The 17,294-nt window shown below is 58.7% G+C and overlaps 1 protein-coding gene across 2 annotated transcripts in view; it reads right to left on the reverse strand.

The window, feature by feature from the left end:
• Positions 1-17,294, reverse strand: part of PACS2 (phosphofurin acidic cluster sorting protein 2) — a 54,310-nt gene that overhangs the window by 4,301 nt on the left and 32,715 nt on the right. Inside the window, exons 2-19 of one of the 2 annotated variants that reach the window (XM_045287775.1) lie at positions 16,431-16,518; positions 15,054-15,143; positions 14,201-14,326; positions 13,673-13,835; positions 13,286-13,359; positions 12,905-12,982; positions 12,039-12,098; positions 6,372-6,529; positions 5,184-5,274; positions 4,894-4,968; positions 4,637-4,776; positions 4,157-4,289; positions 3,916-4,020; positions 3,637-3,743; positions 3,049-3,203; positions 2,528-2,638; positions 2,021-2,129; positions 1,447-1,479 (exon numbers count right to left, since the gene is read on the reverse strand). In XM_045287775.1, the coding sequence (XP_045143710.1) occupies positions 1,447-1,479; positions 2,021-2,129; positions 2,528-2,638; positions 3,049-3,203; positions 3,637-3,743; positions 3,916-4,020; positions 4,157-4,289; positions 4,637-4,776; positions 4,894-4,968; positions 5,184-5,274; positions 6,372-6,529; positions 12,039-12,098; positions 12,905-12,982; positions 13,286-13,359; positions 13,673-13,835; positions 14,201-14,326; positions 15,054-15,143; positions 16,431-16,518 (1,896 nt within the window). The remainder of the gene's footprint in view (positions 1-1,446; positions 1,480-2,020; positions 2,130-2,527; positions 2,639-3,048; positions 3,204-3,636; positions 3,744-3,915; positions 4,021-4,156; positions 4,290-4,636; positions 4,777-4,893; positions 4,969-5,183; positions 5,275-6,371; positions 6,530-12,038; positions 12,099-12,904; positions 12,983-13,285; positions 13,360-13,672; positions 13,836-14,200; positions 14,327-15,053; positions 15,144-16,430; positions 16,519-17,294) is intronic. The other variant, XM_030884937.2, reaches the window with a different exon arrangement.

A 17,294-nucleotide genomic window follows, 5' to 3' on the forward strand; every position in this document is an offset into this window, starting at 1 on the left:
GACTTGTGGGCTTGGGCAGCATTGGGTTGGGATGTTTTCGTGATGCACATTTTCTTTGCATAACACTCTCTCTTATACGTGAGTTGCTGTGGATTTGTTTCTCCAAAGTACCTAGACTAATACAGCACCGTTCATACAGACCCCTCACCTGTGTGCTCACGCCTGGCAGGTGAGTCCCGCCCAGGGAACCATCTCTCTCAGCAGGGACTTAAGGGCTGTGAAGGCTCCAGGGAGCTGCCATTGATGGCCCAGACCCCTAATGAGCTCCCTGGCCCTGCCAGGCATGTGTCCCAGTCCCAGAGACTGCCCAGGCCTCTGCCCACCAAGCCCGCCCAGGCCCCACAAGGATGGCAGCCCCATGCTTGCCGTGCACACTAGGTTGAGAGGCACAGTCACAGCGCGGACGCCAAGCTCCCGGGCCATGCAGACAGCACCCACTCAGCCACACGTGGCCTGACAGCAGGGACACCAGGAGCCCAGGGCCCCCCTGATGGGACCAAGACATGGGCTACCATGATGTCTGCTCTGCTGTGGGGCCAGCTGCCAGGGAGGGACCCTAATCTGACCCTGGGCCTGCCCAGGTCTTCCCTGTACCATTTGTTGGTCAGGCAGGGCACTTGCCCCTGGGGGGTGTCACCACTGTCACATGGAGGCAGGGAGCCCGTCCACCGACGGAGCCAGGAGCAGGGAGGCAGGGCCCATTGGGGCCTTGGCTGCCCGGGCATGCTGCAGCACACTTCATGCCAGGCTGGGTGCTGGCGCCCCGGACACCCGGGCTGGTCTTCCTCTGGCCCACAGGTCTTGTTTAGCAGAGCTGGGGTGGGCACTCAGCTCCCCTTCCCATGGGGAGCCCACCAAGTGATGAGCTGAAGGGAAGAGCTCCCCAGGCAGGCGCTGCACAAAACTATTCTGCTCCCTGCCGCCTCCAGGGCGCTGCCCCCAGTGAGCTACATGGCTCTGCCTGGTCCGTGTCCCTGCAGAGACTGACCAGGAGCAGGCTGCCTGGGCACCATCGCATTCAGACACCAGGAGCTCACCGAATGGACTCAGGTTGTCTTGACACAGGGCAGCCTGCTCCTCAAACTCCAAGGCTGGGGATCCTGCACACCCCCATTAGGGGCTCTAGACAGCAGGTGGGCAGCCTGCCCCCCGAACTCCAAGACTGGGGACCCTGAACACCCCTATTAGGGCCTCTAGACAGCAGGTAGGCAGCCTGCCCCTTAACTCCAAGGCTGGGGACCCTGTACACACCCCACTGGGGCACCAGGATGGGCAAGGACCAAGGTGGGTTCCTAGACTGCAGGTGGGCAGCCCCCAGGGGGTCTGGTATGAAGCTGGGCTGGTGCCCACCTGCAGCCCCACCTACTAATATTGCTAAACAAGCCGAGACCAGCCCAGGGCAGACATGGGACAGAGGAACAAGGCAGGGCCCAGGGACACTGATACCTCAGGGTGAAATCAAAGTGGAGGTTCCTTTTCCTTGTGAGAAAGCCACCGGGAGAGAAGACGCAGATTGTTAGTGGGCCCGCAGGGTAGGTGGCCCCCAAGGGAAGCGGTGAGCCTGGGGGCACAGGCTCTGTCAGCCCCCTACTCGCTGACACACAGGGCCAGGGCTGCTCCTGAAGTGAGGCCCTGAGATCTCGGGCACAGGGAACCCAGGGGCCACAAGCCCCACAGGCAAAGGCAGATCACCCCTCTAGCTGACCACACAGTCTATGGATCCCCTGAGAGCCTGCAGCTCGACTGTCCTGATGCGACTGCGGTGGGCAGCAGCTTGCAGAGCTGGCCTGGACGAGGGCCCGCCCACCCGGAGGAGCCCCGGAGGAGCCCTGACCGCCGGGTGAGCCCATGCTACAGATCGGAGGAGCTGGACAGCGCCCCCAGAAGGGTCGGATCTGCACAACAGACGGGGCTCCGGGGTTGCTCAGCTGAGCCGCTGCATGAAGTTGGACCCCTACAGGTCAGTGGCACCCTAGGCCTGGGCCTGGCTCTGCCGGCTCAGCAGCCCAAGCGGCCTTACCTCTTCTGCCGGTAGGTCAACATGGCCTCCGCAATGGGCAGCTGGTGGGCACAGTTGGCCCCGGCGATGTACTGCGTGACACGAGACACGATGTCTGGGGTTTCCTGCACTGCGGAATGAAGGGCACGGAGCTGTAGGCAGTGGGCTGTTGGTAGGGGCCTGGGGCAGTGGGCCAGAGAGAATACGGGCAAGGAGGGGAAACCCAACTAGGGTTGGGGCACATGAGGGGCAGATTGGCAGGGCCTGGGGGTAGGGCATGGAGTGGCTGGTTCAGGGGAGAGGTGAAGGGTGCCAAAGGGTGGCTGGTTGGGTGGGAGACAAGGGGGTACACAAGGGCAGATGGGCTGGGGCTGGGTGGGAGGTGGGGGGCTATGGGGTGTTGAAGGGGTCGACTGGTTGGGTAAAAGGTGGGAGGCATATGGCGGACGGGCTAGGGCTGGGGCTGGGTGGGAGGCAGGGGTGCATGGAGGGGGACATGGGCCGGGGACTGGGGGCCGCAGGTCTCACCTGCACTATGGCTCTCCAGCTTGTTGAAGAGATCTCTCCAGGCCAGGTCCTGGAAGAAGTTATTGTAGCGGTAGTCCACGGAGCCCAGGTAGCGAGCCACGGGGTGGGAGCCTGTGGGCAGGGGACACGGGAGTGTCATGGGTGGGGCCTTTCCCAGCTCACAGGGGCCTCTGCTGCCCCCAGGGGGACGGCACTATCGGGAGGGAGGTGCCTGGCCAAAGGCACTTGGTTCTGAGTGCGGAGCCTCGGTCGGGACCCAGACGCACTGTGCTCTTGTAGAAACTTGTCGCTGTCACGCATGTAACCTTACTCGTGACCCAGAACTTGGTGGCCTGGCCAGGGAAAGTGGCCCCTGCTCCGTGCCTAAAATCGGTGTCCCTGTGTCCCAAGAGCCTCTTTCTGACTCAGAGAGAGGAAACCAGCTGGGACCCGTGGGCGCTCTGACTCGGGCTCTCGAGGACCAGCCAGCTTTCCCCAGGCCCCGCCAGAGGGCACCCTGGCCTCGGCCCCAACCCACTCACCCAGAGGGATGACTAGGAAGCGCATATAGCCCAGCCAGTCGGGGGTCTTGTGGGACAGTTGCTCCACAAAGAGACGCAGGACGGCGCTGAGGTACTGCTGCGCCCCCGCCACCGCGATCTTCACCGGCGCCGGGGGCTGGGAGTTGCAGTTGCAGCTGCGTGCGTCCGTGGTGGCACAGAGAAAGGGGCAGAGGCCTTAGCACAGGTCTCTGGGCTTCTGTCCTGCAGCCGCCCAGGGTCCACCTGCTGCCCCCACCACACGGTACATCCACACTCTGGAGACCCTGGAACTGCCCCGTACTGGGCTCCTTCTGCACAGCCCACCCCCCTACACAAGGCTCCCCCTCTGTATAGGGTTTCCCTTCCACAGGGCCCCCCTCTACAGGGCTCCTCCTCTGCACAGGGCTCCCCCTCTGCACAGGGCCACAGGGCCCCCCTCCACAGGGCTCCCCCGCTACACAGGGCTATCCCCAACAGGGCCTGCCCATCTACAGGTGTTCCCGCTCCAGGCTCCTTGTCGTGGGGCTTGGGGCCCGTAGCCAAGAAGTGGTCTCTGAGGGGCCAGTCCTCAGGGCCTGCAGGACTCACTATCTTTGTATCCGAGAGACAATGGTGCTGAAGGCAGCCTGGACGTCGGCCGAGGAGCAGGTGCAGACCACAGGCAGCGTGTGTCGCTGCAGCATGTCTGAGAGGAGCTGTGGGTGGGGCTGATGGTCAACTGACAGGAAGCCATAGCCCCCACCCATAAGCCCTAGGCCACTCTCCTCCCCTGAGATGGGACGGGGCTCCCAGCCTGCTCAGGTGGTGAGTTTAGACCCTCCCCTCACCCCCCACCCTTTGCCAGAGGAGGACACAGCTCCAGCACACCTGGCCCTGCCAGTCCGAGGTGTTGACCAGGATGATGTTCTCCGGAAGCCGGTCATCAGAGATGAGGATGTGGTTGAGCTGGTCATACACGGTCTTCCTGGGGATCTGGGGTCACATATGTACACACCTCCATGCGTCACAGCCTTGCCCTGCCTGTGCCCACCCCCACCAGGCCCACCCCGCCCACCTGTAGCTGGCCCCACCTGTGCCCACCCGTCAGACTCTCCCCCCCCACCCCTACCTGCAGCTGGCTCCTGGTGTCTGGGCAGCGCTCATTGTCCAGGCTGTTGGCCCGCTCACTCTGTGGCCGGGCCGGCTGCCGCTCCTTCAGGGACGTGCTTCTGCCTCGGCGGCCAGCCTGCTTCCCCTCAGACCTGTGCAGGGACAGGATGACCAGCTGGCGGAGAGGGGTGGGGTGGGGTGGCGGCAAGGGGTGCCTGGGGCGGGCCACGCCTGGACCCACACCAGCACCTCCCCCCCAGCCTGCTGAGGGGGCTCAGATGCAGCCTCCCAGCAGATTTCTCGGTTCTAGAGCCCCTGCTAAGTGCCCACCTGGGTGGGAATGGGCAGCCTCAGCAGGTGCTCCTCACTGGGACTCAGTGGGCGCTGGGGGCTCTTATCCTGGATTCCCTGTGTACATGCGCTGATCTAGCCAGATTTGTAAGGTAGCATTGGGATGACTCAGTGGGCGCTGGGGGGGGGGGTGTCTCGCAGCGCTCACCGGGTGGAGGGGATGATGAGAGACTCCGTTTTTGTGATTTTGCCGCTGGGTGGGAGCCTTTCTGTGAACACGTCCTGCGTGGTGGCTTCTGCCTCCGGGCTGTCCTCTGGTGGCCTGGGCTGTTCCCGCATCGGGGTGCTCTGTAGGGGAGGAAGCACAGCCATGGAGATACCTTATATGCTGGGCCATGCTGAGATGGTGCCTGCCCTCCCCAGGATACTGCCTGTGGCCTCCAGCAGTGGTGGCCCATGGCTTACATGCACCATTGTGTTGGGGACATTCTCACTCGACTGCCGGCTGCTGAGGGGTCTCATCTTCTCGGAAGCCTCCGCCTGGTGGATGAGGGACGTCAGGGGGCCCCACGTAGGGGTGGAGGAGAGCACCAATGGGGGTGAGGGTGGGGTTTGGGCTGAGGGCGGTGGCCCCTGGAGGGGCAGGTATTCACGGCCCTGGTGTGTTTGGGGCAACCACAACGGCTTACACCAATGGCCCCAGCATGTCCCCATCATTAGTCATGGGGAGCCCCTCCCCATGATCCCCGACTCACAGGACTGGGTGGCCCCCTCTGACTCCGGGAGCTGTGGATGCTGCCAATCTCCGTCTGGGAACTCGAGTGTGACAGGCCCTCAAAGTATGGCCTGGGGAGGGGGAATGGTCAGCCCTTCCTCCAGGCAGAGCCCGGGTCAGGCACCCCCCGAGACCCTCCATCCTGCCCACCCCCCAGCTCGACAGCCCATGAGAACAAGGGATGGAGGAGCTATTTCAGAGACTGGACAGACAGTCATGGCTCTGAATTGGGAAAGGGGAGAGGGCACGGGGACCTGGGGGACCATGTCCGTGGGTTGGGGGTGGGGCCATGAGGCAGCCATGTCCCTAAGGTGGGAGGGGGCTCCGGGCAGCTGTGTCAGCTGCAGGACCACACGGTCCGTCCTGGGCTGCCACTCAGCAGCTGAGCCAGGCCTCCAGGCGCTGCCCTGGGCTGTAGCAAGGGCACTGGACCAGCTGGCCTCTCCATGACCCCATGACCATCTCCAGGGACATAATACCTGTGACCCCACTCCACGGGGCCCCACCCCTGCCAGCCCTGCTTGTGGCAGATATCACCCTCTGCTCCCACCGTGCAGCTTCTGGGGAGCCCCTCTGGACAGAAGATCCCACTGGCCCACTGGTCCTTGAGCCCAGCTGCTCCCCTCAGGGCCCCAAGGCCCCCTCCCCATCCTGATGCTGCAGTCTCCGGGCTGCTTCCTGCCTCACGCTCAGATCCCAGCCAGACCATATCACCCTGCCCTCCTTCTGCCCTGTCTCTCTACCTCACCCCTGCCCAGAGTTCACCCAGTGCTGAGAAAGCTCCTGGGTGCTGTCCACCCAGCACCCCCCTGCTGCCCTCTGCTCAGGGCTGCCCACGGTGGGTGACTGGTCTGGCCCAGAGGACCCGCTAAGGCAGTGGTTCTCAACCTTCCTCATGCCGCAACCCTTTAATACAGTTCCTCATGTGGTGGTGACCCCTCCCCAACCATACAATTATTTTCGTTGCTACTTCAAAACTCTAATTCTACCACTGCTATGAATCGGCGGCCCCTGTGAAAGGGTCATTCGATCCCCAGGTTGAGAACTGCTGCTCTAAGTCCTGAAGGCTGGGGTGGTGCTGGTCGGGAGCCCGCTCTGAAGAGGCAAATACTGGTGGCCCCATTGGGTGCCAAGGGTGTTCAGGGTCCCTCCACTGGGGGCAGCTCACCTGAGCTTTGGCTTTGGGGTGCTGAGGACGCTGTCGTCATCCTCCATGTCGGGGCCACTGTCACTGGGGTTCTCCATGTCCAGCGTGTCGTAGAGGAGGTCCAGGTCCTCTTCCACCTCGGGGACATGCTCGGCTGGGTCCTGCTCCGAGTCTAGGACCTGGGATGAGCCAGGGGCGTGAAGGCCAGTCAGAGGGACTTCCAAGAGTCCTGTAGATACCTGCACCACCCACCACAGCAGAGCCGGCCATATGCTGGTCACTTACAGGACACAGCCGAGCCAGCCACATGCTGGTCACTCACAGGGCACAGCGGGGCCAGCTACTTGCTGGTCAGAGGGCACAGTGGGTCCAGCTACTCGCTGGTCACCCACAGGGCACAGCGGGTATTGAGAAGCAGGACTCAAGCACAGTGCCCAGCACCAGAGAAAGAAACCCTTTGCTGTCAGCAAGCTCCAAGTGTACAATCAATCGTTGCTTTACGATGCCCGCAAACATCCCCTAAGCGCCTCACTGGGCATGGCCATGGGCCACCCTGTGCCCTCACCATGCTGCTCCTTGTGGGCGAGCTCCCACACAGGAGACACCGTGTCAGGTGAGCCGTGGGCGAGCTCACACACACAGATTCAGTTGTACAGCTACAACAGTTTTTTGTTTTTCTTGAGACGCTGTTGGGATTTTCTCAGCCTCCTTCACGGACTGCGATGCCACGTGGGTTTCACTGTTGGAGGAATGCTGCCCTGGGTGGTTTTCCCGGGCTGAACGACAACCACTGCGCCCGGGTCAGTTGCACTGGGTGTGGGGCTACAGGGGCGCAGATCAACGGGAGAAGTGTTTCCTCTTGATTGTTTGGAAGAGTTTGGGAAGGATGGATGCAAATTTGTCTTTCAATGCCTAGGAGAATTAATCCGTGAAGCTTCCGGTCCTGGACTTTTCTTTGCCAGGGTGTTTCTGATTACTAATTCAATCTCCTTGTTTGCCATAGGTCTGTTCAGATTTTCCATTTCTTCTGAGGTCTGTTTTAATTGTGTGTGTGCTTCTAGGGAGGAGGTCCTGTTGGCACAGTGGTTACGTGTTGGGCTGTGTGTTAGTCTGGGTACTTTAAAGAAACAAATCCACAGAAACATGTATCAGAGAGAGTTTTATATAAAGGTTAAGTGTGCATCAAGGAAACATCCCAACTTAGTGCTGTCCAAGCCCACAAGTCCAATGTTAACCCATTAACCCATATATCCACAAAGTCCTCCTCCATCTCACAAAACAGATGCAACGATGCCGACTGCAGGAGGAAAGCCGAGTCAGTAAATGTGTAAGCATCTCAGTGCTGGCAGGGGTCTCCACACAGCTACTCCAGCACCCAGGGCTGCATCGTGGTAGGTCCATGTGGCTTCTCCTCAGGGATGTCTTGCAGGAAGTGAGCCTTGCCAGCTGAAGCAGGGAACTGGCTAAGGCAACTGCACCCTGGTCTGACCATCACAAAGCAAGAGACCCGAGAACTACAAAGGTGAGGCTCACCGAGCCATTTATCCCTCTGCCCTTCAATTAACCCCACGTGTTTATTGGCCAGGTTGGCACAATTAACTAACTCACTCAGGCTGCGATCCACAAGGTCAGCAGTTTAAAAACACCAGAAGCTCCTTGGGAGAAAGACAGGGCTTTCTACTATGAAGTTACAGTCCCGGAAACCCACAGGGGCAGCCCTCCCCTGTCCTATGGGTCTCTGGGTGGTCATCGACTGGACAGCAGTGAGAGTTTCTAGGAATTTCCCCGTTTCATCCGGCTACAGAATTTGATAGCTGTAGTTAAAACGTTACAACCATTTCTTTTTTTTGCTTTTTTTCGCTGCCCCACTCCCATATCCGATTTTCCCCGCCACCCCACAACCATTTCTTACTGCCCAAGGGGCAGCAGTGGTGCCGCCACTTTACGTGTGCTCTTAGTAAGGTCCGTGTTTTCTCTTTTATTATTGGTCACTCTAATTGAACTGCATGGATCTTTCCAGAGCAACACCTTTTGTTTCTGATTATATTTAATCGAGCTCTGCTCCACCTTGATTTGTCTCCTCTCCTCTGCTACCGCTGGAATGAGCTTCTCCTGTTCTAGTTCCTTAAGGCGCACAGCAAGCTCAGGGGCTCTAAGGTTTCCTTCTTTGCAGCTACAGCTCTACATCTTCCTCTGAGAGCAGCCTTGGCCGCCTCCCAGCCATCCTTCCGCATTTCCACCGTGTGTATTCCAATTTCCCTTTTGATGTCTTCTCTGACCCACTGGCTGTTTAATGTCTACATGCTCATAGGCTGTTGTTGTTCATCAATTCCTCCATTAATGCCTTAAAAATAAATCAGCTGATAACTTGTAGTGAGTGTATCGCTTTTATTCTCATGGATTTCCAAAGCTGTTTTCTTAGTGGTACCTCGGAATTTCAACAAACACCCCTAGACTTTTACCTACTCGGTTAGAATAGACCATGTGGTCTACTTTGCTGGGAATACAAATCCAAGAGGACCATCACATTCACTTAAAAAGTATCTATCCTGAAGCACAACGCTGTCAGCAATAGGTTAGTATCCATGCCCACAGGAAGATCAGGCAACACAACTATTATTCAAACTTAGGCACCAACCACTAATGCCAAAGATGAAGAAACTGAAGATTTTTTTTCATCAATTTCTGAGTCTGAAATTGATCAAACATGCAATCAAGATGCACTGATAACTAATTGCTGGTGATTGGAATAAGAAGGTGACACAGAGGAAGGGTCATTGGGGAAAAACGGGCTTGATGACAGAAAGGATGCTGAAGATCACAGGACAGAATCTCGTAAGGCCAACAGCTTATTCCATTGAAAATACCTGTTTTCAACAACATAAAGGGCGACATGTGGTCTTCACTGGGCGGAATACAAGGGATCCAATGGACTATATCTGTGGAAAGAGACAATGGAGAAGCTCAATATCATCAGTCGAACGAGGCCAGGGGCCGACTGTGGAACAGACCGCTCATTGTTCACATGAAAACGCAAACTGAAACTAAAGAAAACTGAAATGCATCCAGGAGAGCCAAAGTACAACTTTGGGTATATCCCACCTGAGAGAGCATCTCAAGAGAAGGTTTGAAGGACTGACTGAACACTAGTGACAGAAGATCTGACACCTTGTGCATGGCATCAAGGACACCACACACACAGAAAGAAAATGGTGACTTCGAAGACAGGAAAGAAATAAAAGACCCAAACAGATGCCAGTAGAGACTCTGAAACTGGCTCTTGAACAGAGTAGTTAAAGGAAATGGAAGAACTGAAGGAGTAATGAGTTGAAGGCAGAATAAAGCATTATAATGAAATGTGCAAAGACCTGAAGTTGGACAATTAAAAGAGAAGGATGTGCTTAGCATAGCTCCAGCTGAAAGAACTGAGGAAAAATTCAAGCCTAGTGTTGCCATATTGAAGGATCTTATGGGGAAAATACCGAATGATACAGAAAGCATCAAAAGAAGATGAAGGAACACACCGAGTCACTGCACCAGAAAGAACTGGTCGATGTCCAACCATTTCAGGAGGCAGCACGAGGTCAAGAATCAATGGTACTGAAGGAGTTAAGTCCAAGCTGCAATGAAGGCACTGGGGGAAAACAAGGCTGCAGAAACTGGCAAAATACCAACTGAAATGTTTCAACAAGCTGATACGTACAGCACTGGAAGCACTTACCAGTTCTGCACCAAGAAGTGTGGAAGACAGCAGACCTGGCCAGCCAACAGAAGAGGCCCTTATTGGTGCCTATTCCAAAGAAAGGTGATCCAACAGAAAGTGGAAATTATGGAATCACATCATTAAAATCACAGTTTAAATTTTTCTGAAGATGATTCAAAAACAGATATAACAGTGCATTGATAGTAAACTCCAGAAACTCAAGCCAGACTCCGATTAGGACATGGAACAAAGGACACAATGTTATTCCTGATGTCAGATGGATCCCGGCTGGAAGCAGAGAATACCAGACAGATGTTTACCTGTGTTTCGTTGACTATGCACAGGCATTAGACTGTGTGGAATCATATCAAACTACGGACAACTTTGTAAATAATGAAATTCCAGAACATCACAAGAGCCTCATCATTATAGATGGAGAAATTATTGAAATCATCAAGGGTCTCATTTTTAATTGGATCCACAATCAATGGGGGGTTCATGATAACTAACCGGCACTACTTAGAGATGCATAGCTGAAGGAACTGCGTTGTCTATCCTCTGATGATACGGTAGCATTCAGTGCACCCAGAAGCGTTTCTTCCATTATTTCTGCAGACAGAGAAAGGTGTGCTGTGTGCACACCGTGTGCCAGGATTTGCACCAGGCTGGCTGACCTGAGACACTCAACACGGCTAACAGTTCTGTGTTAAGTCCGTTGTCTATCCTCTGATGATACGGTAGCATTCAGTGCACCCAGAAGCGTTTCTTCCATTATTTCTGCAGACAGAGAAAGGTGTGCTGTGTGCACACCGTGTGCCAGGATTTGCACCAGGCTGGCTGACCTGAGACACTCAACACGGCTAACAGTTCTGTGTTAAGTCCGACACAGGCCTGGAGCTCTCCTGTCACTTGGGGGCTTCCGAATGCTATGGGTTCTGATGAGAAATCGGCTGTTAATCTCAGTGAGGATCCCTGGTACGTGACAAGATGCCTTGTCTTTGTCTTTTGGTTTTGACAATTCCACTGTGAAAAAGCAAAGCCCAAACAACGCGCATTCAAAGCCATGGAGCCCATTCTGGCTCATCAGGACTCTAGGACAGGGCAGGCCTGCCGCGGTGGGTTCCAGGACGAGCTGTTTCCGGGAGTGGAATGCATCTCAATAAATGTAGATCTTTGCCTTCATCCTGCTTGGATCCCACTGAGCCTCTGGAAGTTGCGCCCTTTGTTGTGGGTGTCCTATTCGTGTAGATTCAGGTCGAGCTTCCGAAAGGCTCTGCCCGTTTCTTCAAAGACATGTTTTGCTTTCTGCCTCTCTTCTCCTTCTGGGACCCCAGGGTGTGCATGCTGCTACATCTGATGGGACCCGCAGGCCCTTCGGGCACTGGGCACTCCCAGATGGGTCACTGAATCACCTCCCCTTCAAGTGCAATGTCTGGTGGTTTTTCCTTTTGCCTGCAGAATCTGCGGTCAAACCCTCCAGTGCGTTTTCCACGTCTGCCGCGGGGCTTATCTGCTCGGTTTCCATGAGTGCCAGTGCGGAGCCACGGTCAGGATTCCGGTAAGGCTGCAGCTTCAGGCGTAAGATGCTAAACTCCACTTCCCCTCCGCTCTAAGTCCACAGCCCCGGGTTTCGATTTTCCCTGACCACATTTAAAGAAAATTAAGGGTCTTTTCTTCTCCTTTTAAAAGTTATAGGAACTTGTTGTGGAAAGCCGACTAGAAAAATATTGAAAGGAAAACTCCATGCAGTGAGAGGACCCTGGGGCAGCTGTGACAGGGTTGAGGCCCAGGGCTCGTGGGGTGGTGACCCTGCACCCCATCCTACAGACAGTGATGTCCCGAGAGCTTAGTATGAATAGCCAGTGACAGAGCCAGGACACTAGCCCACCAGACTCCTTGCCACTGGCTGCTGTAACACCCACCCAACAAGCCCGGGGGTTTGGGGGGGGCAGGGATGATCGGCAGGATGGGCGGTGAGACCTCACCTCATCGGACACCTTGAATCTCCGCAGCAGGGCCACGACTTTCTGCTTGAAGTTCTGTTGCTGCAGGGCAAGCCCGACAAAGTCAGGAGCTGTGCTGGCACTGACCGCTGGGGGTCCGGGGGGAGGGCCGCCTGACTGTGGCGCCCAGCTGGCTGCAGTCACGAGAAACTGGAGGGGTTCCCAGTGTTGAACAGCAGCAGCTTAGCTGTTGCCCACCAGTCACGGTGACCCCAGAGGACAGAGGGCAGAGTGGAGCTGTGCTCGGCAGGGGGCTCGGGGGCTGAGCTTTGGCCACATGTCGCCAAGCCATTTTTCCGAGGCACTCCAGGGGGAGCTGAGCCACCAGCATCTTGGCGCGGTAACCGTTTGCGCCACCACTGCAGCGGGCCTGGCTTCTCCCCACAGGCTCCCAGGCACCCTCTCCCTGGCCCCTGCTCCAGCAGAAAGCAGCCAGTCTGCAGGGTGGGTGGGCACTCAGGGCACTCCTGCAGGACCCACACTCACCACCCAGGCCGGCCCTGAAAGCGGCCCGTGTCGCACCACAGAAGCGAGGGAAGCTTCACTTGTCCCTCACAACGCTCGGCGCCTCGAGGCAGCGCGGCCTTGCCCACAGCGTCCCCCATGGCCTGTTGGCCCACGACTGGAGTAGGGAGTGAGGGGAGTGGGGAGTGGGGTGCGGGGCTGGGCAGTGCCACAGGGGCATGCCCGCAGGGAAAGCTACCGCTGATACAGGGCCTGTCTGGGTGGGGCTGTTGGGTGGGTGCACCCCCCCTCCCTGGCCCCCACGCACCTCCTGGAGTCTTGCCCCCACACCCCGCCCCCTACATGCCCCGCCCCCAGGGTGAGTAAAACCAGTCTCCACCGACCCTGGTCATGGACGTCGTTCTTACTATCGAGCGCCGCTGTTTCTGGGGCTTGCCCACATCGAAGTCGTCTTCGTGCAGCTCGTACGGGGACACGCGTGGCCTGAGGCCGGGCACCCGCACCCAGAACGGGGACACGCGTGGCCTGAGGCCGGGCACCCGCACCCAGGACGGGGACACGCGTGGCCTGCGGACACTGTGCCCTCTGCCCATCAGCCCTGGGCAAGAGATAGCTGGTATCACATGGCACTGGCTGCTCCCAAGGCCTAGGCAGCCTCCCTACTTCTCAGCCCCGAGTCACCCACTCACCCACACTGCACGGCATACAGTGCGGGTGCCTGTCTCCCCCCTCCCTGGCCCCACCACTGGGGCCGGCACAGTCACCTGGCCCTGGATGGCATCGTCACTGGCCTCCTGCTCCGACGAGAAGCTCTCGTCTTCGTCCTCAGAGCAGTTGTCTGTGGAGCCAACACACGGAAGGGAGAGACCCCAGGGTTCCGCTCTGGAGTGTGCGGGAGGGGGCTGTCCCCCTCCCCCAGCCAGGGCCCCGCCACAGCCCCCTGCAGTCAGGCTCGGCATCCTGCAAGGTGGCACTGAGCCTCTAGACAACCGCTTCTCAAGACCACGCCAGCCACGGTTTCCAGGCAGCAGCCCTGGTCTTCCTGGGCCTTGAGTACCTCTGCCTGGCCCCCCGCCCCCCCCACCTCACGCTAGGGCACCATATACCACCACCAACCCAGCTGCAACGGCAAAACGGCTGGAGGCCCTCACCTGTGGACTTGGTCTTGGGACCAGCCTGCAGGCCACTGTCCTCGTGGTCAACAGGCTGGCTGGACAGGGAGAAGATGGAGATCTCGGCCACATGGCCGGTGGCCTCCTTGCTGCTGCTGCACAGGCTCAGCACCTGGCCGCCCTCAGAGGGGTGCTGCATCACCTGGGTGGGGTGGGCAGGGCCAGGGATATGTGGACCTCACATCCCCAATACAACCTCAGCCCTCAACACCCCCAAATGCACCCTTGTCTGTGACACCAAGTCCCCCGGACGGCAGCAGACAGCTGGCCATTGTGAGACAACTTGGTTTCCAGCATGCAGCCCACCACGTCCCATACCCTGCCTGAGGCCGAGGCCAGCAGGCACTGTGTCGGCGCCGCACTGCCCACTTGAGCGCCACCCGGGGGCAAGGGCCCAGCCCCGGCCACACCCACCCTCTGCCGAAGGGGCTGGTGGAGACGAGAGGAGGAGATGCTGGCTGACCGCCAGGGGCACAGGAGTAGGGGCATGCTCGGCCCAGAACCTACCTCGGCCATGTTGATGGACCCGGCGGCCAGCGTCTTGTAGCCCAGGATGGTCCGGTTCTTGTACCGCTTCCTCCGTTGCAGCATGATCTGCAGTTTGTTGCCTTCTCTCTTCAGGAAGTGAGGGTACTGTGGGGTCATGGAGCCCCCCTCAGTACCGCAGCGACCCCCAGGGACCGGCGCCACCTCAGCTAGCCCCCTGGGTCCCTGGGGGGGGTGTCACTGAGGTCATGGCCTTGTGGAGGGCTCTCCCACAGGCCCCAGCCCTGCTTCAGAGGACAGGCGTGTGCACCAGTTACAGACATTGGGCTTAACTGCCGGCCGGCACAGCTGCACGCACGTCACACCCAGACTTGCCCACGTATTTGTCAGAATGTTCAATAAAACCGACCCCACCACAAAGGACGAAGGTGGGCGACAGTAACTCTGAAGGCCAGAGGGGCCTGGCCAGCACCAGCCCCGCAAGCACGTGCGGGCAGGTCTGGGCCTGCATCTGGTGTGGGTGTGGGTGGTGGCCAGCAGCCTCTGGTGCCCACCGCAGGGCCGGTGTGGCTTGGGGTGGCGCCCCCACCGCCAGCCTGCTGTGCTCACGGACCTCCTGCTGGTAGGGCCCCAGACGTAACCCTAATCCCCCACGCCCGGTCCATCTCCCTGCGGGCACCCCCAGGAGCCTCAGGATCACTCTGAGGGGTTCCCCAGACCCCCAAACACTCTTCATAAGTGACCAGACAGGAATGTCTGCCACCCAATGGCCTTGTCCTGGCCTGACAATGTTCTCCTGGGAGCGGGCGGGGAGATACATCCTGAGAGTACAGTACACTTGACCCTCACTCAGAAGGAAGCTGCAGGCGCCCACCTGCAGGGAGAAGGTCAGCGCCAGGTCGGTCTCCACTTGTCCACTGGGGGGCAGCACAATCTCGTGAGAGCGTAGGACACGCTTGGAGCCCTGTGGGAGAGAGGCCCCAGCCTAGCAGCCAGTGGCAAGGAGAAGGGCCCACCCTGGACAGGGCCACCCCAGCGGCCTGGGGGCAGGCTGCCAAGCCTCTCCACACCCTCTGCTGCTTAGTTCCACTTCTAGAAGCCTGGCCTAAGGCAGCGGACAGACATGTGCTAGAACAGTACCAAGTACCGATGTCGGATGCCAGAGTGTGTCTGGGAGAGGGAATTCTACCCGGGATCCGGCATTTCTGAGAAGCAGAACTGGATGGGTCGCCTGGCAGAGACTTGAGGTGGCATGAAGCTCAGGTGAGGCCACAGGGGCCTGCAGAGGCGGTCAGAGACCAGTGTGGACACTGGCCCACGAAGAAGGTGAGAGTCTGTAAGAGCCTGCACACAGCCAGTCCAGCGGGCCTCGGCAGAGAAAGAGGGCTCCTAGCACTTGTGATGTTGGTAAGCATGGACCCACACTCAAACTCCACCCCCAAATAAACTCCAAACTGCCGAAGGTGTTCCTCCAGGCGCTGGTTAAGAAGCTGCTGCCCAGGGCACACGTGCTGAGCCCCATCCAGCAGCAAGTGGAGCCTGGCAAACTAGTCCGGAGGACACGGCAGGGATATGGCTGGGCCCCATGACTCCGGCGAGGGTACTGGGTCCACTCCTGGGTGAGGGCTGGGCAGAGCCCGGCCGCTCCTTCGCCAACCATGGCCACCTCCAGGGTCCTGAGAGGTCAGTCAAGCCCAGGAAACATCCCCTCCAGCCAGTGGGGGTGCCATGATCATGGACCCCTGGAGGGGCTCCCAGGGGTCAGCCCTATGCTGCCCAATGCACCCTTCACAGGTCTGTACCACAGATCCATCCGCATCCACTCCAGAGAGGACCTGGGTGCCGTGACAGCGTGAGGCAGTGAAGAGAAGGGGTGCGCAAGTTGAGGGGCTAAGGGGTTCCCTCACCGCCCGGGCCTCCTCCGGGAGCTCAGGTGCAAGGCTGAGGAGGCAGAGCTGGGAGGGTCAGGTACCGGGCAGGGGGCTCAGGCAGGCCCCAGGTGGCAGGGGAGGGCCAGGCTAAGCTCCATCACCCTCACTCACACATGCCTTCCTTGAGGAGAAAGACCTCTGATCTTTACATCATCTAGCCTGCTTGGTGGCAGATCCCCGGGCACCACTGCTCGCCCCCAAGGGCCCCTATGGCTGCAGGGTGGACAGTGGCCCGGCCATGGTGGGTACAACCCAGGCCACCAGGTGTACCTTGCAATGCTGGGCCTGGGGGGAAGGGGCAGCTGGATCGGAGTTGCTACCTGCATCTTGACAGCAATCACCACGGAGATGAGCTCCTTCTCCAGCTCCTTGAAGACCACCAGCTTCTTCAGGGTCAGGCTGCACAACCTGGTGGGCACAGGCACACAGTGAGCCCAGCTCTTCCCTCCCCACTGCCCGGTGAGGCCCACTGAGGCTCACCCTGGGGTGGGCCTGGCCCTCTGCTACAGTCACTCCCTGAGGTGGGCCTGGGCCCTCCCCCTCCCCACCCCCCCATCAGTCAGGGTCCTTCCGCAGCTCTGCCGGAGTGACACTAGCCTGTCTGCCAGACAGACTATCAGGCTTCTGACCCTCCCCACCCTCCCCCACAGCCCTGCCCCCCTGCTATCCCTGTGGGGCTGTCTCCCCCTGGCACAAGCTCCGGTGCTTCCGGGACAGTGGGCTCCACCTACCAGGCAGCTGTGACTGTGGCATGAAGGGAAACAACAGGGCGGGAGGGACTATGGCACTCACCAAGATGCCACCCTGGCTCCGTGCACAGCGCTCCCCCAGGGTGGCGCAGAGGCAGCGGGCCTCACCCAAGCCCAGCTAGGAAGGTCTGACACACAGGCTCCACAGCAGGCCATTCGGCTGCCTTCACTGGCTGCCCTCCCGGGGGTGCCCGACCCTCGCCCACAACCAGGAGCTCGCAGCACCAAAAGCTTAGGGAGCAGTTTGGTGTGTCCTTGCCCTGTGGGGCCCTGCTCAGAGGCGGGTCTGGAGGAAGGGCAAGAACTGTCCAGGCGGCGGCGTGGGTGAGGCAGGGCCAGTTGCCAACAGGGGCCCTAACCTGGACTTGATTGTGAATAGACGAACTATTTTTTTTTAATCATTTTATTGGGGCTCATACAATTCATCACAATCCA

This window comes from Echinops telfairi, unplaced genomic scaffold, assembly GCF_000313985.2.
Source record: "Echinops telfairi isolate 266 unplaced genomic scaffold, ASM31398v2 ScPeMD7_18;HRSCAF=68, whole genome shotgun sequence".
Classification (NCBI taxonomy): domain Eukaryota; kingdom Metazoa; phylum Chordata; class Mammalia; order Afrosoricida; family Tenrecidae; genus Echinops; species Echinops telfairi.